A 26,519-nucleotide genomic window follows, 5' to 3' on the forward strand; every position below is an offset into this window, starting at 1 on the left:
TGCCATCAGGGAAGAAAAAAATCATTGATGGAATAACCTGGTCATTCAGTATATTCAGGTGTCAGCTGACCTCATTCTTTGAGCACAGACTGTTGCTGCTGAACCCAGAGTAATTATCCAATAGGAGGCTCATACTTATTTGCTTGTTTTTGGCCAGGCAGTGTATATAATGATATATATTATGAGACATTTTATTCAACAATTGGATCATTATCTGATTTCTAGAGTTATCATATTATCATGAGGAATCTGATTTCTTTCTGATTGTTCACACCTTAATTGACAAGAAAACTATCCAAAAAGGGCAAAATAATTTTTTTTTTTTTTTTTTAGCAATCACATTTCTTTTGTGCTTGTAAACACACATCTGAATCAACCAGTTTTCTGATTTTTACTGGCCATATTTTATAAAACCCTGCACTGCTTTCTATATAAGAAAAGTCTGTGGTTGCCTCTTAGTGACAGGGAATAAAAAAAAAAACACTTGCCAAGTCACTGTCATCGATCGGACCCCCTACCCTCCTCAAGAAAGACAGTTTTACAATGGCTTACAGGCAGGTTTTGGACCCAGTTAGAAATCAGTCTTGCTGAAAACATTTCACTTTTTGGAATTTTTGACAGAAAATATAATAGAAATTCAGTCTCCTTTCCCAACATGGAGAAAACTTGTGTTGCTATGGCAGTTGTGAAAATTACACCGATCTCACTTTCCAAAAAGCAGCAACAACAACAACAAAATATTTCCTTGTCTCCCAGGCCTTATATCAAATGGAAATACTCCACTTCAAATTCATAACAGTCATATCAATTTTCTACCATGAGATTCACATAAAAGGAAAAAAAAAACAAAAAAAAACAAACAAACAAAATATTGTGATACTAAATTTATACAGTATCAATATCACGGGCTGATATATCATCTGAGTATTTTTGAAACATTTTTTAATAGTTAAATTATTTTGTAGCTTGTTTAGAGAGAGGAAACAGTACATTTGACATATTCACTGTTTTGAGGATGATTAAAATGGGTGTATTTCATATTAAATGCAGGTAGTGGTTTAAGAAAGAAATATTGCTGTTAAAATGTATTTGGTTCTTATAAAAAACTAGTGATACGTTATGTGCAATATATACATTTTCACACGTTATTATTATCATTGTATTGATATTATCATATCATGAGTCAGTGTATTGCACTGATTCAAGGCAATAGGGATATCTGTCTGATAACAACCTCTCTTGTGTCTCATGTCAGGCTCAAACACAACCATGCAATCATTCCTTCATTTCAGTGGCGCATGTGAAACAAAGGAGTTCATTGGTCACTCATCATTTTGAACAAAATCACATTTTTCTCCCTTCAGATTAGTTTACTTATTAGAGTTTACATTTTAGATTGATTTTTGTAAGAACCCATGATGTTTGTTTTTTTCCAATCCCTGTTATATATTTCCCTTGTAAGCAGCCAAATTTGTTGTGATGTGGGTGGAACATGCATGTATCTAATTGGCTAATCCACCTGTCACTCACACTTATCTGAACACTGGGAGATTCACCAGTGATCAGACTCACATCTTTATAAAACAGTGAAGAAGTGTGTATTCTGAATCCCCGGCAAGCTCTATTGTTTTGTGACCTTTACCCCAGAAAAATGAAAAAGTGTACTCCAAGAAGGGTCTATTATCCCAGTAAACACATCCTCCCCGGGACAGAGATGACAATACAGCTCTTCTGTCTGGAAAAGGTCAGGACTTTTTGATGTCTCCTCAGTGTCTATTATGATCCTCTATAAAACATCAGTGGAGTTTTGTTAAGTAGAATATAGTGGGCTGTGGGTTAGGATGTGGTCAGCTTGTGTCTATTATAGAGGGAGGGAAATAAATGGGTATTTATATGTCTACTTTATCAAAACGGTAGCTATTTATGCCTGCTCAAATACTATGCCTTTTTGTAGTAGTGGTAATAGTAGTAGTAATGGTAGTGATGGTAATAAGTTAGTGCACATTATAAGGTCCACAGATTTGGTAGGTTGTATAAGAAATAGGTGTAGCTACATTACATTTACTAATTGAACATTTTAAAGTCCTCAAGATAAGTATGCACATTTCACCTCTGGATGAGTAGTTAGTGTTTCGCTATGACAAAACTGGGCATTAAATGTATGAGCAATGGCAGTGGTGGAAGTACTACTATCAGAAGCAAAATGAACCGTAGTAGTTGAAGCCTTTGTAAGCACTTTAGTTCTGCAGCAGGGCACAGTAATGATGTATATCACTGTTCAACTCTGAGCCCTGTTAAACTCAATAGGACTTTCGCAGGTAGAGCAGAGTAGTAATGGTGTGAGGGAAGGGTTGAAAAAACACATGAAATACGTAGTGATGCTTTGGCAGATTTTTAGATTGGATGGAGGTGAGTAGAGAAGCCAAAAATTGTACTTATGGAAGATTACCATATGTTACTTAAAAAAAAAGTGCAAAGTAGTGGTCCAAGAATTTTCTCAAGTATGAGGAAAAAAGTATTTGGGGAAACTTCATATTGTCAACATAAAGCTAGATTTACTCACAGTGAAAAGAGCAACCAAAACATACTACGCATTGATATATTGAGTAAAAGTCTGACCCACCTTGGAGAGTGGATGCTCTTGCCCTCACAACCCACCACATAGGTTAAATAGTGTGGGTCACATGTCTTGCCCAAAAACATAGCACTCAGAACTGAATCTGCAACTTCACTGAGGGGCAAATGCGTAACTTACAGATGAATTTGGCCCTAGTCTTAACCATGCTTCATTTTGGTGGTTATATTGTAATGAATAAAATAGACTTTAGCCGCCCAGTGCAGCTTCAACTTCAACTATCCTGAAATATCAAAATTGAACTGGAAAACAATCAATTTTGATCAAATGGTTTCAGAGGAGGGCAGCTTATTTTTTTTTTTGCTTCCGTAGCACTGCAGCATATTAATAAAGTCTGCTTCCCTTTTGGCCCTGTCAAAATATACAAAATAAGTCTGTTGTAATTTAAAAACTACATTTGAATTTGAGATTTCTGACATGCTGGTGAGTGACCTCTATTATAAAACAGAATGACTTTTTTGGTTCCAATTTGTGTAGAAATGGCTAGAGGAATGTAAAATGGATTTTCGTGTCCGTCCAGGAAAAATGGCTTTTTCCCAGTGACACCTGCACATTGCTCTTTCACATTCTGTTTTGGTTGTTTCAAATTCTGAATCTCATTTCCTGTCTTCCCTTTTATTAGCTTTTGGCAATCTTGCACCCCACGTACCAACACAAAATACACTATACAATACCAGTCAAACACCTTCTTGTTCAGTGATTTTTCTACATTTTAGATGCACACTGAAGACATCAAATATGGTGCAAGATATATGGAATTGTGTAGCAAAGAAAAAAAAAGTGATCTATATTTTGGATTCAAACCAGTATCAAACCACCCTTTGCTTTGTCGACAGCGCTGTAAACCTTTGACCTTCTCTGATCAAAGCAAAAAGGGCCTATTTTTATCTAAAATCTAAAACAAGTTTTGAGTTAATTTTTTTGTCTTCAGTGAGAATCTACAATATAAAAATAAAGAAAATGTAAAAGCGTGTCACAACTTTGGACTGATAGCGTATACGAGCTAAATAAAATTAAGTAGTCGACCAAGAAATGACTCAAGAGTAAAAAGTATTTGGGAAAAATACCACTCTAGTAAGAATAACTGTCAAGGTGTAACATCTGATTTATAATGTGAAGTAAATGTACTGTAAATGGAAGAACAAAATAACTTAATTCACAAATTCTGATATTTTCAAGTAACAGACCATAAAAATGAAAAAACACAAAATCATATCTGAAGGAGTGGTGCAAGAAACATAAATGTTTAAATCATTTCATATTGTCAATATAAAGCTTTTGTTGCTGGTAGACAAAAAGTATAGAAGAGTAACCACAATTTTTACTCATGAGTACAGTTGAAAATCTTGGAGTATGCTATTAAAAAGTTACTAAAGTAAAAGGTAAATGTAACTGAGTACTACCCAGCTCTAAGTGGTTAAGTAAATTATTAAAATAAGTCTCATAAATTAATAGTGAAGGTCTAAAAAACTCATTAGTTGTGGAAATGTAGAGGGAGAAAGTGAATTCTACATGGCGTTCCTGAGTGAAGGCTGTAAATGTCATGGCACCACTCAAAGCACCATCAGGACCTAAATCAATAAATCCTAGTTGTAATTATTGAATAGTACTTGATGAACACTGGTGCCATGGTCCCATTGACGCTGTGTTGGATGTTAAGACAAGACTTACTCTTCCGCTGTATAGTATTTGGCATGGTATGATATAGTAAAAGAAAGAATACATTCTGTCAACTGAACACAAAGTCGTTAGGAAAGACGATCCATCTTAGGAATAGGGGCCTTAGACATCATTTATCTCCTATTTATAACTCCATCGTCAGACCAAAACCTAAAACCTAGACCTAGCTAACAAACAGAAACTGTAAACAATATGTGTGTTAGTTTCAGTGTAGTTAGCTCCTCCCTTCAGAAAGATATAAGGCAGTGTCCACCAGCAATCTGAGCAGAATTGAGTGGCTTTGAGTGATTCTAAAACTTTGTGTCCACTTGATAGAATGTTGTTTTTTTCTTTAACTATATCATACCATGCCAAATACTTTACAATAACTTAACATCCAACACAGCATCAATTGAACCATGGCACCAGTCTTCAACAGGTACTATTCAATATTTACAACTTGGATTTATTGATTTGATGGTGCTTTGAGTGATGCCATGACATTTACAGCCTTCACTCAGGAAGGCCATGTAGAATTCACTTTCACACACTACTTTTCCACAAGCGATGAATTTATTAGACCTTCAATATTAATTTATGAGGATTATTTACTAATACACTACAAGCAGGTCACACCCTGATGTGATTCTTCCTGATTCTCGGACAATAAAACACATACATAGTGGACTTACAGTTGAAACCAGAAGTTTACATACACTATATTAAAAGACACATATGCATGTCTTCCTGGTATTCCCGTAGGTGTGTCTCTCATTAACTCAAATGTTGTCAATAAACCTATCAGAAGCTTCCAAAGACATAACATCATCAACAGGGTTTTCCCAAATTGTTTAAATGCATAATAATCTTACTGTATGTAAACCTCTGAATTTGAAGAAAGTAATGGAAAAAAATGTAGCAAATTTAGCAAATAGAAATAATTTTGGTAATGGGAAAAGTTCAGACAAACAGTAAGAAAAAAATTATCTATGTCTTTTTATATAGTCTATGTAAACTTAATGTTTCCACTGTATTTTGATCTCAAGAGCTGTGTTATCAATATATCTGTACAGGGATAGACAACCTTTATCAACCCACATCACCAAATCTGTAGGTTATCTAGTTTTTAAATTTATTCTTTTGAACTTTCTACTGTCATTTACTACAATCTATGAGTGATATCAGTGAAAGGTTTGGTGGATTTTATAAAGAAGGAATGGCGCCTTAATACATTTTACATTTTATGGGCCATATGCGTTTTTGCAAATTAACTCCTTCAATCATTTTTGCTTGCCTCATCTCATTTTAAAAAGTACCAACCTGTAAAATGACATCATCTGTTTTTTTTTCCCTGCAATTGTCAACTAAAGCCAAAAGATCATGTACAAAAATTTTATTACACAGTGACACTAATGTAAAACCATTGCAGTTCATTGGACATTTTATATATTAAACACTTTGAGAACAGAATCAAATGTGCTTGGTCATACAAATACAGTCAGGCCATCCCAAAGCTTACATCACCATTTCAATTCTTCCACCCTCACACCCACCTTCATCAGAAATGCACACAACAGCAGTGTCACAAATCAACCTGAGAATCCTGCCGGCCCTTTCCGTTTCATGCATTAGCTAATGAGCAATAACAGCTGAGGGAGACTGCAGTATCAGACCAGAGCTGCCTGAAAACTCCCACTACAACACATAAAGTCATCAGGGAAAAAAAGTTGGGTTCATGTGAAATTGACCAAAGTTTAAAATTAAAGTAGCGGGCAGGTGAGATTGCAATGGATGTGCCTTTTAACTTTTAGCATAGTTTATGGTTTAAGGTGCACTATATAACTGTTGGAGCTAGCTCGATATTCACTCCTCAATACTTGATATCCATTTTGATATCACAATGAACATGGTATTTTTTTGTAATATAATCTAATTTTTATATACAAAATAGTAGTAATTTCTTAGCGCAGGGTCTTACATTTGTTCAAAATCACTCTAAATCTGTCAAGGAAAGCTCAAAATTTGTCCTGTTAATGTGATTTTTTTGCAATATCGATTAGTATTTGATTTTTTATAGTTCTGACAACCCCAGTCTGCTTGTCTCCATGGAAGTGGTATTGCTATGCCTGGTATGTAACACAGTATGGCATTAAATCTGTCCCAGTTCCGTAGAGACAACAAGTGACACCTCCAGGCCTAGTTATAGATCAAAACTGCAAAGTTGAAGCATCATTCACAGTAAGAATCTATGTTTTTCAATGTATTTTTTAAGCAATAAAACACCTAGAATTGAACATAAGATATAATAGTGCCATACTGTGTTCAACATTTCAGGCAAAGTAATAACATCTCTATGGAAACAAGGAGGTAGTGGAGCCTCTACCAGAAGTTACACAGTGCACTTTAAACATAAAATCAGCCCTTACATATAAAAAAATCTATGTGACACAAGTTGTCACTCATTCAGCGCCATTTTGCGCAGCAAGAAAAGAGTTAAGTATACCGTTCTTTTGCAGATACAGGAAGAACACCACTTCATATATGCTAAGCTAGAGTCTAACAGTGAAGATTTTAAACCATTTTCCAGTTTGTGGTTCAATATTCAATATTGTTCAATATTGTGACCCGTGCATTGAAATAAAAAAAAACAAAAAACATGACAAAACTGAATCCCAAGTAATAACAGTTGGCCAATTTACATGAAGCAAAACCTGACAAAAAGCTTAACATCGTCTCTGTCAGCAAAAGTATTACCCACTGAAGCTTCAAAATGTGGTGGCATTCTTCAATCACAAAGAATTGCATTGTTGTCAGTTTAAATGACTAAACTACATTTTCACCCAGAAAACCACCAAAATGCTTGATTAGAAAATGACATCAATTTAAAACAACAAAATTAGAAACAAAAAGTGGTTAAAAAGTTAATTCAAGGTAAAACAGATTCCATCGTAAAGGTACAAACCCTAGAAAACTTCCCAATGTGTACATATTGTATCACTGTCTCATCTACATCAGTACTTTGTGACCGATTAGCTTGAGTAATGACTTGGTTGCTTACTATTGATGCCTCTCACCATTTCTCAACCTGGCAACCAGTTTAGCACATAGTAACGGCTCAGAAAAATGGCAGATCATTGGCAGTTTTGCTTAGAAACAATATTCACAATTGAACAAAGTAAGTAAGAGTTTTGTGCATTTTACTTTTTGCGTTCAACATTTAGTGCATGCACCAAGATCCTATCAGAGCTTAAAAATGATCCAAAGTTATAAAAAACATTCTACATTTTTCAAATACCCATAGAGCTGAATCCACTTTTCAACCATAGGTTAGTGTCCATTTTAAATTGTCCAATACATTACCATACTATATTGGCAGGCTTGATTGGGCTTCACAGGTTTTAACACAAGTAGTGCAGATGCTACCTGGACGCATCTGGGACCAGTCTCTTAAACCACTGAGTTACAGCAGAGTCTATTCTGAGCACGAATGTGACTCCCAGTAACATAGATAGACTGGTGACGATGAATGCGGATGCCTCAAACATCAACCTGCAGAGAAAAGAAATATGTATATTTTAAATGTATTGCATATGCTATATGGTTGTAAAAAATATTTAGTTCCAATTACAATGTGTGTGCATTATTATATGAATGTGTCTTGGCATACCACTTCTGGCATCAAAAGTGACAAAGCTGCTAATACTGATAAATCTATAGTACACATTTTTACTTATTGTTTTTTTGCCAGCTGCGGATGTATTGGTTGTAGTTGCTAATGTAAACAAACAGAACTCCAAAGGAAACATCATGGATCTATTAAAATAACTGGATAGGGTATTGCTAGCTTAGATCTGTCTCAAGTTGGATTAGTGGCCACTCATTGGTACGGCAATGAAAAAAAATCCCCTCCTGTTCAGAAAGCATTTTTCCCATAGAGCGCAATGTAAACATAAAAAAACAACTTCAAAACAATGTTAAGTAACTTCCTTTGTAGTTGTGGTTAAGTACTGAGCTCAGTTAACCAACTTTGGGTGGAGTGTGGAAAATTTAAGAGCAATTTAATTATTAACGGATGGAAATGCTTTCCATGTCCGAAGATGTCAACTGACAAATAGAAATAGATGGAAAAACAACCCTATAATGTAAAATAGGGCTCTGGCCAGCAGACAGAGATCCTCCATGTTTTACTAAAGTGCAGTAAAACCTGAACCCCACCTAGACTAAATGCTTCACAGATCTCCTCTGTCCATTTCCTGTGGAGCCGTTACTGTGAGTGGATTAGAGGGAGCCGGAAAATCCATCCAGCACTTACTTGGGTGCAAAGACCTTCCACACCATTAGGTGTCTCCTGAGGATAGCAGCTGCACAGACCGACGCAAACACCTGAAGACAGACAAAATAGCAACATCATTTCTAAATATGTAACATTTAATAAAGCCAAATTATATATTTACTACTATAGAAGATAATGGTAAAGCCAGTACATGACTCAGACATGGGAATTCATCTAGAGACCTTTTGACGTCAAACACTGAACAACTAGAACTACAACTAGAAATTGCATGAATTCTGCAGAGGTCATTAGAGAAGCAGAGAATTGGACTCAAGTAAGAGTAACATTATTTCCAAATAATATTACTCAAGTAGAAGTACTAATTGATGGTTCATGAAATTAAAAAACAAGTTTTGGGGTAAACTACTACTCAAGTAAGAGTTACTTAAAGAGAACAATGATATCAGAACTGAAGGAGCGTTGCAAGAAATACAAATGTTCAAATCATATTGTCAACATAAAGCTTTTCTCACTTGTAGACTTCTCTAAAAAAATACTCAAGTAAATGTAACTGAGTACTACCCACCTCTGGAATTCAGGTGTATTTAAATGTTCCATTATAAACAATAAATGAACATTGAAAACAATAATACATTCTTAGTTGCACCAACTGAACTAACATCAACATTTAAGGTGTTTTATGTAGTTTAGAGATTCTTATTTATCATTTTATCACAGATGTCATACATACTTTTACAGTGTAGAACCGCATTTATCAGGCAGTAAAACACTATTAGACTAAGAAGTTAACAGGAAGTCAACAGATTTATTTCTATTATCAAGTAGTTTTTCAAATGAATAAATGTAAAATATAAATAAATAAATAAATAAATATATATACATACACATATACACAAACACATATATAATATACACATAAACATATATGCACACTTAAGGTATAATAGGTTCTTTAAACAGGAGTAGACAAGAAGTACACCACTCCATACTACAAGTTATGACCTTCTACAGTGCAGCCATGGCGTGTTTACCTGTGCTCCATGTACAAAGAGATAGCGTGCAGACAGCTGCAGCAGAGCTGAGCTGAACTGCTGTGGGCTCTCTCTCAGTCGGATCTCCATCACTGCATCCTCCACCTCATCCCCACAGGCTCTCTCTCCTCTGCTGTAGCGTACCTCACATACTAGAGGCCAGAGGAGCAGCAGTGGGCAAGAGACTGCATACAACATCACCAAGATAAGGAAATATATGAAAAATAACATCAAAGTATACAGAGAACATCAAAAGCACTGTGCCATTTCTGTAGTGATTCAAGCTAGAAGTCAAGGGTACACAATGTAACTTTTCTGGTCTCCGTGGAGATGTTATTGCATTTTGTTGGATTGTTCCACAGTAGGCAATAAAGTTATCCATCTACCATGTATTAAATTACTAGAACTGAAGAAGCGGCTTGGATGAGCAGCGAAACGTCTTCACTCCTACAAGATTTGTCCAGTTGACAGATTTAACTTCGTTGTTTGCTATAGTGTTTTTATTCCTCAACAAATACCTTGAAAAGGTACATTTTTGCTTTGAGCGGGGTGGTCTCTCCGCAGATCTATTTACATCGCCTACTTGTCGCCACGGAAATACATAACTTTAATGCCATATGCTGGAAGATTCCAGGCAAAGCAAAAACATTTCCATGGAGGCAAGATGGTTGTGGACCTTACATAATGCATCTTTAACATCGTTACTTCCATTATTTGTACTATTATTCTAATTTTAAATGTTTAAATTTCAAACAAATCTTTGTTAGGTTAGGACTGTCAACTATTGGATTATTGCAAATCTTAATTTAAATACAGCTTGTCAATATAAATTAAAATAAATAAAATAAATAAAATGTTTTAGAATAGGGATAGTCTTTCAATCGTAAGCAGCCACACTACAGAAAGAAAATATAATTTCAGTAATCTTTATACTTTTATTTATTAGGTTGACTAGATTAATTTAATTGACCCATGTTCTTTCTACTTTTTCCCCATAATGGGCAAAAATATTACTTTAAAAAAAAAATGTCTTAACCCATTAGCAAAAATATAAAAAATTATTGACCTTAACTGTGCATATGAATATAGACAGCTCAAACAACAATTAATATTCTGAAATCAGGACGTTTTATAATTTTGTCTGGGATCCAGAATACACATTTCTTCAATACCAGAAAATTTAAGTCTGGTCACTGAAAAAAACAGATCTGATTGCACAATCATGTTTGATCGGGCTTCTTTTCGGGCAACTTTAAGTACATTTGCAGCTTTCTGGTCAAAACGTCTACATCCAAGTCTGTGCTGCTTTCAGTGGCCCCTCCTACTTCCAGTTAGTGACATCGCACAGCTCCACCCTGATTACACCCAGGTGTTTCTGATCACAAACACCTGGCTGCAGAAGCGGAGTTTGAAGTGAGGCTACGGCCGTGTCTCAATTCGCCAAATGCACCTTTTGAAGGTACCCTTCGAAGTACTCCTGAAAGTATAGTTTGAAGCTTCCGGACGAGAATGTTTCCTCCTCAGTGTAGCCGCCATCTTGCTGAAGTGGGACAGGCCTACACCACGAACCGCACTTCGCTACCGCTGTCTTTGAGCGTATGATATGTACATTACGTACATTATTTTTAATTATTTATTATTTAATAGAAGAAAAGTCAAGATGTCGTCGTCGCAGCCGTTTATTTGAAAACGTAATAACAGAGACAGAGGTAACAATATCATTTTCACATTCATAGTCTATAAACCAGAGACACTGATTAGTTGTACATATAGTGGGATATTGCAGTTTAACAATTCGGTATTTTGGCCAGTGGCTACACCACTTTAATAACAGTAGAGGGCGATGTTTCCCTTCTATGCCGTGCCAGTTCTTTTCATCTTCGTACGGTATTTTCTAGCAGTGCAACGCTACATCAAACAAGTATCTTGATTTACTAACACGAAGGTAAATGACACGTGCCACCAGGGGCAGACCTATGGAATGTACGGAACTCATAAAGATTTTGTGCACGTCTCAGGACTCTCTTCTATTCTTTCCTGAGAGTCCGTTGCTTCATTGTTCACATTACCTGTGTGGATCATTAAACTCTTCTGACTTTATGTTTCAGTCTCTTGGTCTTTGACACTTACAAAAAAAAACGAACATTCTTACATTATTCTTATTGCAATAATAAATTCTAATGATAAAAATGTCTTATTGTCTAGCAATAACTGCACATTCCTTTATTCCATGTAACTCCCCTCCTTTTTAATCATCAAACACGCCTTGTACTTATCTTTATTCAGATTTAACAGTTTCATGTTGCACTGTTGTAGATGAGGTAAACCAGTACGAACATTTGAACATGTATTGCGCAGCGGACTCCATTTTCTTCTCTTTTTTGCGTAGGCGCGGTGCATGATGGGATATAGCAGTGCGTCCGATCTCCGTGGAAACGCTGGAAACGCAGGGCACATTTTGTCTTGTTCGGTCATCGGGTGCATTGAAATGGGACAGCCCTTGTGGCGCCGGAAATTACGTACCTGCCCTTCGACGCACACTTCCAATGGTGATTCTAAGGCCATTTTGGCGAATTGAAACACGGCCTACCTGTTAGACCAATCACACTGTTTCTTATACTCTCAGACCCTGCCCTTCCTCTCCCCTCACTCTTTTCTTTAGTCCTCCAGGTACTGCCCAGTTTAGCAGCTCTATTTGAAATATACATTGTGGGCGGAGTTCAGGTGTTCCACTTTAAAAAGTTGCATTGCTCATTTCAAAACTATAATTACCTGCTAAGAGGATGTAAGAAGCAAATGTGTTGAGGATGACCAAAGAGGCCGGGAGAACAGTGCCAGTGTGTCCATCAGGGAACCCCACAAACGCTGCCCCCCACTGGATGGAGGGGAAGGTGGGCAGGTGACCTGTGGCATGGAAGAACTGGGTGGCAGCCAGAGCCCAAAGCACCACCGGAGTCCAGGGCACGTTAAACCCACCTGGAAAAAAGATGAAGAAATATTAAAGGCATTGTACCGGATTTTTACTTTAATTGTGAAAAACAGAAGTACTTCATTTTAAACTGCAGCAGTCTAAACTTATTTCCCACTTTCCCAGCATTCTAATTATTCACCAAGATTAATTTAAAAGCACTTTTCACAACTTTCAGAGGCCAGAGCTGAATCAACACACTAAGTAACAGAGCACCGGTATTATTTCATGGTTTGCAGAGGAGAAAAATGTTTAATAATTAGAAGCAGCTTTTATAATATATCTGTACTGAGGCAGGACCAATTATTATTAATTAATTATTATAGATACAGCCCCATTTTTCTATTATATATCTGGCAATTTGGTTTAAAGGAAAATTATTATCAAAATGTACAAGTGTATTGTGAATAGATTTGTATTTTGGTGTACTAAAATTAGCAACACAAAAGATGAACTTGGGGATATCAGGATAGGACTAATGCATACTGTCATTTTACCTTTGAGCAAGACATTTCTTTGTATGAATGCGGCGAGTGAGTTAGTAGGGGTGTCCCATTAGACGATAACAAATTTTGAAGTGTGATATATTGATAAATTGGGAAAGATAAACGATAACGCTGAAACAAAATTATGCCAAGGACGCAAGACTAGATTTAAACCACAAAAAGTATTCTAAATGTACAATATTGTTAAAATAAATAAGACAGACACTTAGTTCTTAGTTTGTATCTGTAATGAGTCATAGAAGTTATTAATTCAAACTTTTACAGCTTTAATATTATCGTATATCCAAAGAATTACCAAAAATGTCCCAATAGTGCAAAAATGTACACACAATAAATATTGGATCCAAAAAAATACTGTTCCAACTTTCATATATTGAACAATAACTGGATATAGCATATATTATGACACTCCCATATATACCCTTGTAATCTACATGAAATGATTAGTTACAAATTTTGGTTGACTAAGACATCTTCATTCATTTAATGGACTGAATGGCTAAAGGCTTATAGCCCACTGATGCATAGAGAATGCATAATACATGTGTTATGAATTACAAAGAAAATGATTTTTTCTTACTAAGTCTACAAGTTGCAAATCTGAATACAAATAAATATTCACTGAATTTAAATTAAAAACCTCATTAAGGCTGTTGTGTGAAATGAATCAATAATAGCAGCCTTTCTTAAGCCTGAATATTCATTTGTCCAAGAGGCACTTGGCTTAGTATTTAATTTATTATGGTCTTTGTTATGCAACCCAAACAAAACATCCAGATGAAAAGGGTTTTATGTAAACTAAAAAAGGCCATCTGAAAACCTAAAATTACTCATAAGCTAATTAAACTGGAATGTTCAAAAATTCGAAAGTATCGAAAATCAGATACTAATCAATACTAAAACTACAGCTGTATCAGAACAATAACACATAGACTAGAATACGTTCATGGACCATTATGGAACCTCCCAGACAACTAAGGGATTACATAGATATAAGGACACATGATAATATAAAAGAAAGTACTATGATTTTATAATAAAAATAACATTCTATTGTCTAAACAAAAAGTGTTTTTTTTTTTATTATCACCATGGTAGGAGAATCGGTATTGAGTATCAGGTCTATTCCTTATTATCAAAATTGTGTGTGATATCGAGTGTATGATGGGTGAATGTGTTGAGTGTGGACAATGTTAATTGTTTCATATCCCCGCTGATGGGTGTTATTGCACTGTATAATTTATTCCTGCAAATCAGGAACTGCAGGTGGATATTTATCTTTAATCTGATGCAGAACATCATTGTTTTTTATGAGCTTTTTGTACGCTGTCCCTTCAAACTAAACTAATAATAAAAACTGCTTGAATTCAGATACTTGCAGCGTTATCTTCTGAAAACAGTAACAAGTTGACATTCTGCACTTTTGAGGTAAATTTTCCAGACCAATCACTTTTTGCATCATACTTGAACCTCAATCATGACATTTAGAGGTACTTTTAATTAAATTAGATATGCTTAAAACAAATAATAATAACATTAACTCTTTGTCAACCCTAATAAGGACAGTGCTACAATTCTGTTGCTAGTTAAAAAGTATAGTATTTAACTTTTTGGAGGCAGCACGTGACCTGCATGGACTTTAAGTTAAAACCATACTTCAGAACATTCTCCATGGAGACAGATACATTATATGCCATAATGTGGAAGATTAAAGTCAAAGGGCTGACATTTCCATAGACACAAGCAGGAGGAGACTCCATATAAGTTAGGTTTGTTTTTCAATGCAATAAATACAACCAAAAAAGACAACAAACACATGCTTTTATTGTAGTCTATTTTTTGGCTGTGGGAGAACAGATATTTACTATTTCGCTGATTAAAACTGTGTATTTCATGTTATGTTTGTGCAGGCAGTGCTTTAAAGGTCCTATACTGCACTGATTTTTGATCCATACTATAATGTTGTTTCCTCATCAAAAACATACCTGGAGTGGTGTATATTTAGGCTGAGTTCTTCTCTCAAACCAAAAACACTCTGTCCTACCATGTGATGTCATATGGTAATAAAAGGAAGCACTTCACTAGAATCATTTAGATTATTTCAACCCTGGAACTGTCAATCTCTACTCAACTAAAGGTAAAAGGTATCAATACATGACGTCACAACGTGGAACGTAACATTTTGAGCTTTTGAGTACACCTGTTTTTTAGTCTGTCTATATCTCCAAACATGTGTGAATGAAACAAAACACAACTCCAGGTATGTTTTTGAGGCAGTAACAGCTGTACAACATGGCTTAAAACTCATAAGAATCCATTTAGTGTAATATAGGACATGTAAAATAGAAAAACTGTTGTTAAAATGTATTTGGTTCCACAAAAATAATGATATACCGAAAAATGTCATGTGCATGTATCGCCTATCCTATCAAATCATGAGGGACCCTGTAATTCCTAACTCTATGTTGCATAATACTGTCCTCTAACCAAGTCTTACCTGCTTGACTCTTGCCCGGCCTGCTCAGATTGTTGGCTGAAGCATGAATGTACAGCACTGCTCCCATCTCCAGTAGCACTAGTAGAAAGGCCAGCGCCATGCCTTCTGGATGGAGCAACAACAAGCCTATCCCCAACATCCCACAGAACAGGAGCAGAGGAGCCGAGTAGACTGTACCCAGCCCATAAGCCTCCACAGCGGGCCTACCATCCTCCTCTCCAGCCCCGCTCAACTCTCCATCATCCAGGGACTGCCTCATCTGCTGGTATATTTGGGGTATCAGGTGATGTAGCTCGGCTTGGGGGCTGATCCCGATGCTCGCCCTGTAACGGGGAGGTAACCGCGATGCCAGTCTGTTTTGCGTAGATGTTTTGGACTTTATGAACACAGTGAGAGGGTCTAACCAGATAAGCAGCAAGCCCGCGGTTAGCAAACAGTACGCTGCCCTAGGTAATGCAAGCTGAGCCAAGCCGATTAGCTCTGAGAGATTCTTGAAACTGTCTTCGGGAGTGCCGCTGACAGCCCAATGTAAGCCTAAACTGATAGACGACAATGGGAGAATCCAGTTTGCTGTGAAAACCGTTATACTGGAGGCGTTGAGGTTGCCATAGTTACGCATCCAGCTTCTTAGCAAGAATGTATACAAAGCAAGGGCGGAAACAGATAAGATGTAGTGGAGATTTTTGAGTTTGTCATCTTGCATTCGAGATAAAGGCGACAGGAATTGAGAGGGTTGGCACAAGCCTTGTTCCTCCCTGCATCCATGGAAGAACAGAGAGAGAAATAGGCTACCAATGACCAGCGCTAAGCTAGCCATTAGCGTACTAACTTCTTTTCTCACAACAGAAGGGGGCAGAGCTGGGGAAGAAAGCAAGGCGGACGGTTTTGGTGAGTCGTAGATTTGGGGTAAGAGGTAACCGTGCCAGTTGAGGTAAACAGGGATGTAAAAAGCTAGGGAGAATACTAAAAAGGTTATGACCCTGCCCTCCGCAATGACATAGCTATCAGAGAGGAGAGAGGCACAGCGTAACAGCAAAATTAATATAGCTGGAGTGAGGAGTTTCGGTACAGAAAGGCAACTTGCGGACTTTTTCAATCCAGTTTTGGTAACTGTTCTAGTTCTGTAAGCTTTCCAGATAAACAAAAGTTCGGAGCTAAGAGCGGCGCCAGCGACGCACCAAGGAACTTCCACGTAGCCCCAAGCTAGTAGCTGAGCAATGGCGACGCAAACACCCGTTAGCATCACAGCAATACATGAAGATTTAAGCGCGCCATTTTCCCTTATGAAAGTTAGCGACAGTTCAGAGAGGAGAAGACACGTAGCGCAGGCCAGGGCTAAAATGACCAAACCGGCGGCCATTTTGAAAGGGTTGAATTTGGCCCAGGTGGCGCGGCAGGTGTCCCGGACGGAGGTGAGGTAAGCTTGGAGGGAGGCAGTGAGTTGTGGGGAGGATAGGAGGCCCTTCTGGTGAGCAGTGATGTACTCAGAAGAGAGATGTGAGAACTGTGCCCGAAGCAGGGACAGGGTCTCCGGGGGGATGTCTTTGGCCATGCTGGAGTAGGTTTCCAGAAAACGGTTCACCTACAAAACCAAACAAGATAATGATTAAGGCAGGTATATCTACAGAGTTTAAAGTACATGGCAGGTTTTCATGTTTTTCTAATTATTGCTTGGTTTGGTGGGATAGTACCAGTGGTATTTATCATAGTCATCAAGGAAAGTATAAAAATACAGGAAGTAACAGGGAGTTCTAAAATGGAATACCTATGTCACCAACACTGCGCAGTCACAATTTATTCACAAAGAAGGCTATTTTCTGGCAGTTTAAACCTTCATTTAACAAAATAAAGGTGTCATTTATTTGTATTGGTCCACCATTAACCACCAAAAACAAAAAAAACAGCCTTAATAAAGCATGAAGAAAGACAGACTTAAGAACTATATAATTAAGTTAATCATGATTTTGTAAATATAAAATGCTCATTGTTGATTGAAATGTGTGGTTGAGTGTGTTTGGGTCAGAGAGTAGACAATGTAAATTGTTCCTACTGTTGATTGGCTGTAATTGCATTGTATTATTCATTCCTGCAAATCAAGGCCTGCAGATGAAAACTAGCCATTATGTATGCTATAATCAAGTTGTCTTTTTTTTTTATTAGGTTAATGTGTCTGTACATTGTCCCTCCAAATAAAGAAAGACTAAAGTAATTACAGAGTCTGAATTATTAACTATTTATTCCTGACCAAGTAAGTCGTTCTTTATGCTTTGTTAAGGCTAATTAAGGTGTAGTTATAACAAGTCAGAGGCCAGATCTGTGGAGACACGACCCCACTCACAGTAAAAATGCATGATTTCAATGTATTTTTTAAAACTACAGACAAACAACTGTTATGGCTTTCTTTAGCATAAATCTTTATTTGTATCGTTATGGATCATTTTGACCTAACCTTCGTAATACCATCTGTTATGTATGTTATGTTGTTATGTCTTTTCTGTGCGTCTAGCGGCCTCCAGCCACTTTGATTAGACTAAACTGGCAAGATTGTTTTGGTGGTATAAATACTCTGTATTGTTTACATTTGTCAGCTGAGGGCGAGACGACACTGCTAGGGACACAGCGCTTTGACAATTGTGCACAGTTGATTCAATAAACCAGACCTTTGATTCAAGACAACTTCTAAATAATAACACTAAATAATTAAATACAAGACAGATGTTTAATACCATACTGTGGAAAATTCCAGGTAAAGCAATAAGATCTTCATGAAGATATGGAGGTGAAGATCGCTCCATCAGAAAAGTTACTTGATGCATCTTTAATGTTTTATTTTTTGTAAAATATTCTAGTGCAATTCCAGGATAGATTTTTAGCATAATAGATTGTTTCATTGATTTAAAATTATTCAATACTGTATTTCCAGTCACTTAATTAATAATTAGAGTTATAAAACTTTTTATACCAGCTACTCTGTAATGTAAACTTTGTATAGTCGTGATTTGACATTTGTACATTACTTTTATTAAATAACAATTACCTGTTTTGTCTTGAAACCAAAAATCTTAGCATATATGTAAAATGTTCCTCACACAATAAGGTTATCATTATGGAGAAAAGTACCTGTTTTGCATTGATCCACAGTGCCTCCTGCTGGCTGAGAGCACCAACTGCACTCTGCCCATGAGGAGGAAACAGGGGCAGTAGCACTTGTCCCACACTGCTGTACGGGATGGGGATTCCCAACAGCAGAGCCAAGGTCGGGACCAGGTCAGTCTGAGGCACCACCTCAGGCTCAAGCTAAAAAATAAATAAGAAAATGTGTGTTTCTGTGGTGAAAATAAATTCCCTAAAAAAAAAATCAAAATAATACATTACTGAAAGAATGCATTTTAATAATGAGTTGTATTCAATTCAATTAAAAGAAAGTAGAATTGCTCATAGCAGTTGTTCAGTTGATGATGGGGAATTTTTTTTTTTTTTTTATTGTGCTACTCAAATGAAGCAGATATTCATGTTCATGTTTACAAAATATGCAAAAGGACACAGCACCATGAGGGAAAAGCATTGCGATGGTGAGTGCAATTCATAAGATACCTTTAATGCCTTTCAAAATCTTGCCTTACATATTTCATAATATGATACATATTTTATAATGTAATACTTAGGTCACCTGTAGAGTTGTGTATGTTTTATCCCAATGTATTTTTGAAGCATACAAAGGAATGCAAATAAAACATAAGGATATGTACAGTTACACTTGTATGCTTAAGGAGTCAGAATGTTGAATCTATATAGAGAGGTGGGTAGAGTAGCCAAGAATTGTACTCAAGTAAGAGTAAAATATATATGGGAAAACTACTACTCAAGTAAAAGTAACTTAAAGAGTAACTGTCGAGACATAATATCTGATCTATAATTTGAAGTTAATGTAATTTGAATTGACAGTGTACAAAATCTGGTATTTTCAAAAGATAAAAAAAACAAAAAAACAGTATATCTGCAAGAAACAGGAATGTTCAAATCATTTCATATTTTCAAAATAAAGCTTTTGTCACTTGTGAACCTACTCACAGTGAGACGGGTCACCAACACTTTTACTCAAGTAAGAACACTGTAACTTCAATAAAAATAAATAAATACTCAAGTAGAAGTATGCTCCTAAAAAAATAAAATTTTTAATTCAAAAGTAACTGAGTACTACCTACCTACATACATACCTACCTACATACATAACCATGTAACATAGTGTAAAATTACCTGGTTTTGTGGTTGCTGGAACAAAGGGGAGGGGCTGTAGATAAAGATGGCCGCATCAGTCTCTTTCTGACTCTCTCCTCCATGATCTCCAGTGTCAGTCATCCCATGGTCACCCATCACCACCAACAGGGTGTCATTCTGCAGACGCCTGATCACTGACCTGAAACAAACAGAGAAAAATAATGTAACAAAGTATATTTTTAACACTATAACTATGCTCTAAACATAATTAATCATGTATTTGTTTTTAATGAAATACTGTATAACTCCATCACATGTTATGCTCTTAACACACATGGTAGTGTGTTAAGAGCATGCATAATCTACTTGATAATTCACTTCATGCACATGTTTATTGATACACTGTAGTGACATCACTCTTTTAAAATAAACCCTGTCTCTGAAATACACAAGTACAACATATATCAAACTGGGGGACACTGTTTGCCAGAGTTAAAAAGAAAAGGCCTAAGTCCTAAGAGAGAATGAGAAGTTAACCAATTAGACTTATTTGCTGTAGTAGGTAAATTAAAATTATTATTTTAGGTAATAATTGAGGGTAACTAAGTTGTTATGCATAATAATATTATTTTATGTTGCATTTTAAACAGGCATCTCCAAAATAAGTCGGACATTCTTAAATTTTTTATCATTAGCCTATAGGGAAAGGATGTATTTCACATAAAATATCTATATATCTATATATACATATGGTATATCGAGATTTGAAAAATTATTTTGAGGTATAGATTTTTGTCTATATTGCCCAGCACTTATCCTAAGGTTGTTTCATGTTATCTAGTGTATTTCCAAACCTGATAACACCATCCATCTGGGTGAGCTTGTCTGCCATGGCTGGGTGGTCTGGGCCAAACCGGTGACCACAGTGATCCACACCCAGGAAATGGGCCACCAAGACGTCCCAGTCATCACCTTCCACTGTAAAAATGAACAGTAGAAAGTGAGTGTAACCTCTGCTGTGAGTCATATTGATAAGGACTGGATAAGAGGTCAAACCAAGTGGTTCAAGTAGACTGAGGGCCACTTTGAGACTACAGCAACCCCTAAAAAAACACAAACACATATTTTACACACACACACACACACACACACACACACACACCCCCACACCCCCTACACGTACACATACACACACACACAAATAAATAAAAGAACACAGTGAAATGTTAAGTGAAAGATATTCTTTAACAATAGTTAACAAAACATGAGGTTGTTCAAATCACTTGTTTATCAGATTTTATTAATTCTATCAGGCTAGCTTTGGTGTTTATACACTACATAAGAGAAATGTACACATCAGAGTTTTATCACCTTTTCAAACTAAATTGTGTGTGTTTTACATACATGTTGTGTAGATGTTCTGCAGAATCCCATTGTCCACAGTGTGCAGGTCCTTCACGTTGAAGGAAGGAAAAGGCAGTGAGCGGTGGAACCTTTTAGGATAAAGATTCTCCCATGTGTCATCGCCCATGAACACCACTCGTTTACCTGCAAAACAAGACAAATCAGTCAATAATTATCAACTAAAAAACTCTGTTTACAAACCCACTAAGGAAATAGGTATCTAACCAACAGACTATTTATTCTCTTGAAATTACATATTATTACTGTATCTTCAATTTATCTCACAGATGACATTAACTCTTTCCATCATTTCTTAATTTTTTTTTTTTTTAAGGTATACTATGTAACTTCTCTTGTGCAGGGTCCATGACTAGCTTGTCACCATGTAGAACGTATTGCTCTCCCTGGAAAGTTCCACAGTATGGCATTCCATTTTTCTGTCTAAATGGAGATATACAGGTGACACCACCAGGCCAAATTACAAGCCAGATCTGTGAAGAGATGGTGTCTTGTTTTTTAAAGTACTTTTTCAGATAATTAATTTATTGTCCAACTGAGGAACATTCCAGGCAAAGTAATATATCTCCATGTAGACAAGCAGGTGGTGGATACCCCACCAGAAAAGTTACATAGTGCACCTTTAAGTGTCGCTACTTTCATGAAAAGAAACACACCAACCATTCTCTTATGACTGTATGAATTAGAAAATGAATGTATAAAATAGCCCTCAAGGAATTACTATGGCTGTAGTCGACTAAAGACATGTCCTGCTGTTCTTAAAGCTGTTAAATATCCCTGTAATCTGATGTTCATTCCCAAATATTCAGCTATCTCACTCCAAACCTGCTACATTCTGCTACTGTCACATATTATTTTATTTAGGTTATAAGTATTTATAATTACTTATTAATATAATTACTTACTTACCAACTTGACCAAGTTGTTGAATGAGATTGTCCTCCAGAATGGCACTTGAAGCAAAGTTATTTCCTACATCTATAAATGTGGGGAGCGAGCCCGTAGTGAACCCCTTTATCCGCTGCATTGTAGTGGTAGGAGGGTCAGCCCGGAACGGGTACAAGCGGCTATGGGAAGGTTTGGCTGATAACGTCTCGTCCAACACCGGCAGTTTGTTCTCATAAGGCCTTGGCGACGTGTTGTTGGGGTCAAATCGAGCAAAGTCTATCTTCAAAGCATCGATAATGAGGAGGACAGCTTTGCGGAAACGTGGCTGTCCCCTGCAAAAGTCCCTCTCTAGTTCCTGTCCGGGATAGAGGGCATCTAGGCAGCTGCTGGTCCTATTTACCTCCAGCCTCACCAGCAAGAATCCACCCACAAACAGATAGATCCCAGTGATGTAGACAGCACACATCCAAAAGAGAAGGGACAGCACAGGAAACCACTTCATCCTGGATACAAGCACAATCAGTACATATTTTCTAATATAATAATATTTTTGAATGAGTAACATTCAAATAAATATTCCAGCCATTAGACAAATTGTTATAATTTTAGAGCTACTTGTCTGTATACAAATGCCTTGTCTAGAATAAATGTTTCATGGCACAGCATTAAAATATCTACCTTGCATTCATCATTGCTTGCCCATTTTTACTGCTTGAAAAACATACATACTGTGGAACATTTCTGACAACTAGGCAACACAATAAGATCTCCACGGAGACAAGCAGGTGGCGGACCTTTCACCAGAAATGTTAAACAGTGCACCTTTAATCTGACACTGATCCTGGCTTCCAAACTTGAAATGTACTACTAACAACTACCTACAGTTGGCCTGTGTGCAACAGTGGAGCTATAATTTTGTTTTTTTTTAGAAACCCAATGGTTGTCTACAGACAGCAGGAAATCCCAATACAAAACATTTGATATCAAATAATTAGTCCATTACAATTTGCAACTTACTTCAAATACAGAAGTGGCACCTGCTACAATCTCCCAATGAAAAAAACAGCGACTTCTGCCCCTTTACGTTGAATAAAATAAAATGCTAGACTGCCTTCGTTTCTGTCATGGAAAACTTTTTGGATCACGCTTTATATTAATGTTAAGGAACTAAACGCTAGTAGCTACACACCTAGCAGCACTACTGATACTACTCATTGACTGAGTGACTGACCTTGTAGCCGGGGAATGTGCGTCCTCTCCGGACTGGGGGAGGAGGGGATGTGTGGGTTAACAACACAAGAGGGCCCAGGTGGAGCAGGTAAACATGAGGCGGTTCATCTTCTTTGGGACAACCGCTGTACAATCAGATAAACTGACCGGTGACAGCTAGGAACTCACGCGTGTCTCCAGCACCGCGGAAACACAGGGGGGATCAATTTAGTGTAACACACCGGAAAAGTGTACCACGTGCTTTGTCCATGGATCTGTTAGGTCTGTCAGATGGATCTGTTAAAATGGTCTGTCAGGCGCATTGGTTTAATATAAAGGTCGGGCGTCAAATTAAACAAAAAATAAAAAATAAAAAACCTTCAGTGGTGTCCAGAATGTTATCTTAAATCATAATGGTGAGTTATTATGTGTTTCAGTGAGCAAAGCTGTAGACTACCTGGTAAAATAATATACAGGTAAATACATGTAGCGTACTGAAACGACCTTTTCAGCATACACATTTTGAGTAATTGTATTCTGTCGGTTACTCTTTCATTTGGCGGTATTCAGAATACAGTTTCTTTACTTTCCTAAAATCAAAGGAATACATTTCATGATCATACCTGATCATATAATGACAGTGGAATTAAATACAAATGCCCTACTTTACAAAGCAGGTTGAACTAACCTTGAGTTTCCTGTTTCAGAAAATAAGTTTGGAGCAGAGTTAAACCACTCAGTTTGTTCAGCAACATGGATCTCACAGAAAGATGGAATAAATTAAAGTTGCATTTCACTTTTGTGTTTCTAGAGACACTTGGTGATACTTGGACAGTCGTGTTCTAGCTCATTTCTGATGAACTGCCACAGTTGTGTGCTTAACAGTATATTCATTTTTGTAGATAAGCAAGTGAAATAATGATATTATTTGAAATAATGTCCAAAACTGTTGAAACCATTTTAAAGGCCTTGGGTTATGAATAGATGATATCTACGTCTGAATGTGACTGTAGAAGACTGAAGAAGACGGAGGAGCCCCGACTGCGTTGTACCACTGGGAGGAGGTGTTCAGAGTGGGCTGTAAACTGGTGCCTGAGCATGTGGAGACCAGAGCTCTGCTCAACCTAGACAAGCCTGACATAGAACAGGTCAGAAACACACAAACACATTATGTGGATTGTTAAGCGTTTTCTATCAAAATGACGTTCAAATCTCAAAAGTTTATTCCCCTGACAGTTACAATCTAATACAGAACCCGGGGTCAAATGATCTGTCCCTCACGGCCTATGTATGCAGCAGGCGGGCTGTCTGCCTTTCCCTTGACCCAGGGGATAAAATACAACATGAATATGCAAATATTATGTTGAGCAGGTTGACGCCTTGGCTCCTCCCTCCGGCCTCGTTCGCCTCTCGGACATCCCCGACTGCACTGGCCTTGAGGCTGCCTTATCTCTGTACAGGAGTTTTCTGCAAAGAACTCAACTGCTTCCCATAATTCAGAACACACAATGTTGCCTTTAAAGGACTATTATAATGAATGCATAGTTTCAGTGTTAGAGTATGGTGCTCGTTAGACTATCTTCAAAAGGATACAACATTAATTAATGAATATTTTCAGTGTTAGATTATCAAACCAGTGCTCAAAATTTAGTACAAACATGGTGCTCGTTAAACAACCTTCAAAAGGATACAACATTCAAAGGATATGAATTCAGTGTTAATATATATATATGTATATAAAATGCACCTAAAAAGCTTTATTCGAACTAATATGCATTCAGTATTTTGATATATGTATATGTTATGCAACTAAGAAGCTTTATTACTTAGCATACCCTTCAGGAGGTTAGCGTGTTGTAGGATGTCATTTATTTAAAGGGGCAGTATGTAACTTTTTGAATGTGGGGTCTACCACCTCCTTGTGTCAGTGAAGATTTGTTGTTATTTTGTCTTAAATGTTTCACATTATGGTATTAAACTTTTTTACTTTTTTTTTTATTGCGTGTTTTTATTTTTCAAAAATACCTTGAAAAACATGTATTCTTAATGGGACCCTGTCCACTAATATGCCCTGGTGGAGTCACCTGCTTGTCTCTATGGAATATTTTGAGCAATGCAGAACAACTCCATGGAGACAAGCAGGTGCTGGACCCTGCACCAGAAAAGTTTCATAGTGCACCTTTAAAAAGGTACAGTTTAAAATGGAGTTCAGATGCAAAACAAAAAACAAAAAAAAAAGTATTATTGGCCGTATTGAGATGTGGGTGGACATGTGCCCCATGGACTCGTCTGCCCCAGGACCTGCTCTGGACATATCACCATGGAAACCAAAAAAGGTACAGCCAAGACGGACAAGGAAGGAGACAAGGATAAATCAATTCTTAATTTATTTACCTATGTAATAATTATGGTAATGCAACTGATGCTGTATGTAATGTAATTAAATATGTCATGCTTTTGACCTTATTCTAGTAATGCGTGTACAAGTGTACTACTCTGTATCAGAATTCTAAAGTCTAAAATTCTTTCAATATGTTCATATGCAGGTTTGTATAGGGCCTCTAGTTTGTTTCCATATCTGGGACACTACCATAGTAAAGTAAGAGACCGCTGCAACAATGAGCAGCGGTTTCTTACTTTATAGAACTGCACATTTAAATAAATTATTAAGATTAAAAAGACAAAATTGGGCTGGTCTGATTGCATTACCATCTGAAGTTTCCACACATGCACTGGAATTATATTTATTTCATCTATTCATTTTAATCATTCTTACTCTTCTTACTCTTTTAGTTCAGATTTGGTGAAGACATGGTTTAGCCCTGGCTTAGATCTAATTATGTCCTGATTTATTTAAACTGAATGAGCATGAAATAACCAAGGAAACCAAAATCATTACCAAGGAAACCAAACTTGTAACCCAGGAAACCAGACAGGAGCTCAGTTCTGCCATCATAGTTATGCTAAAAACAATTAGCATGATGATTAATAAAGTGCTTTTAATTAGAAGTAAACCATAAACAGCAGATATATTTTGACCTTAACAGCTGCTTATACAATATATTGGTACTAAGGCAAGACAAAATTTGCTCTGTTCCACCTTGTGATGTCATCAAATGATATTACAGGGAGCGCTCCACTGTGTTTTTAAAGTCCAAACACCTTCACGAGAATCATTTGCAGTCCCAGAAT

General features: G+C 36.8%; 1 protein-coding gene across 1 annotated transcript; it reads right to left on the minus strand.

Annotated features, from left to right (window-relative positions):
* Positions 1–5,673: 5,673 nt before the first annotated feature.
* pigo (phosphatidylinositol glycan anchor biosynthesis, class O) lies at positions 5,674–23,533 on the minus strand. The gene is made up of 11 exons (XM_033976298.2): positions 23,350–23,533; positions 22,140–22,621; positions 21,213–21,356; positions 20,663–20,786; positions 19,848–20,007; positions 18,711–18,887; positions 15,591–17,172; positions 12,392–12,595; positions 9,620–9,804; positions 8,607–8,677; positions 5,674–7,843 (listed from the first exon to the last, which is right to left on the minus strand). The coding sequence occupies exons 2-11, from the start codon at positions 22,618–22,620 to the stop codon at positions 7,714–7,716; spliced, it is 3,258 nt and encodes a 1,085-aa protein (XP_033832189.1). The 5' UTR covers position 22,621; positions 23,350–23,533; the 3' UTR covers positions 5,674–7,713.
* Between the last annotated feature and the right edge of the window lie 2,986 nt (positions 23,534–26,519).

This window comes from Periophthalmus magnuspinnatus, chromosome 12 (assembly GCF_009829125.3).
Source record: "Periophthalmus magnuspinnatus isolate fPerMag1 chromosome 12, fPerMag1.2.pri, whole genome shotgun sequence".
NCBI classification, from domain to species: domain Eukaryota; kingdom Metazoa; phylum Chordata; class Actinopteri; order Gobiiformes; family Gobiidae; genus Periophthalmus; species Periophthalmus magnuspinnatus.

What these genes read in the sequence shown, in the direction of transcription:
- pigo (XM_033976298.2), bottom strand. Translation starts at nt 22,620, where the DNA reads ATGAAGTGGTTTCCTGTGCTGTCCCTTCTCTTTTGGATGTGTGCTGTC. An exon ending in TCCAGCAACCACAAAACCAG is followed by an intron (nt 18,888 to 19,847) that starts GTAATTTTACAC and finishes TTTATTTTTTAG; the next exon opens with CTTGAGCCTGAGGTGGTGCC. An exon ending in TGTGGATCAATGCAAAACAG is followed by an intron (nt 17,173 to 18,710) that starts GTACTTTTCTCC and finishes TTGGTTTTGTAG; the next exon opens with GTGAACCGTTTTCTGGAAAC.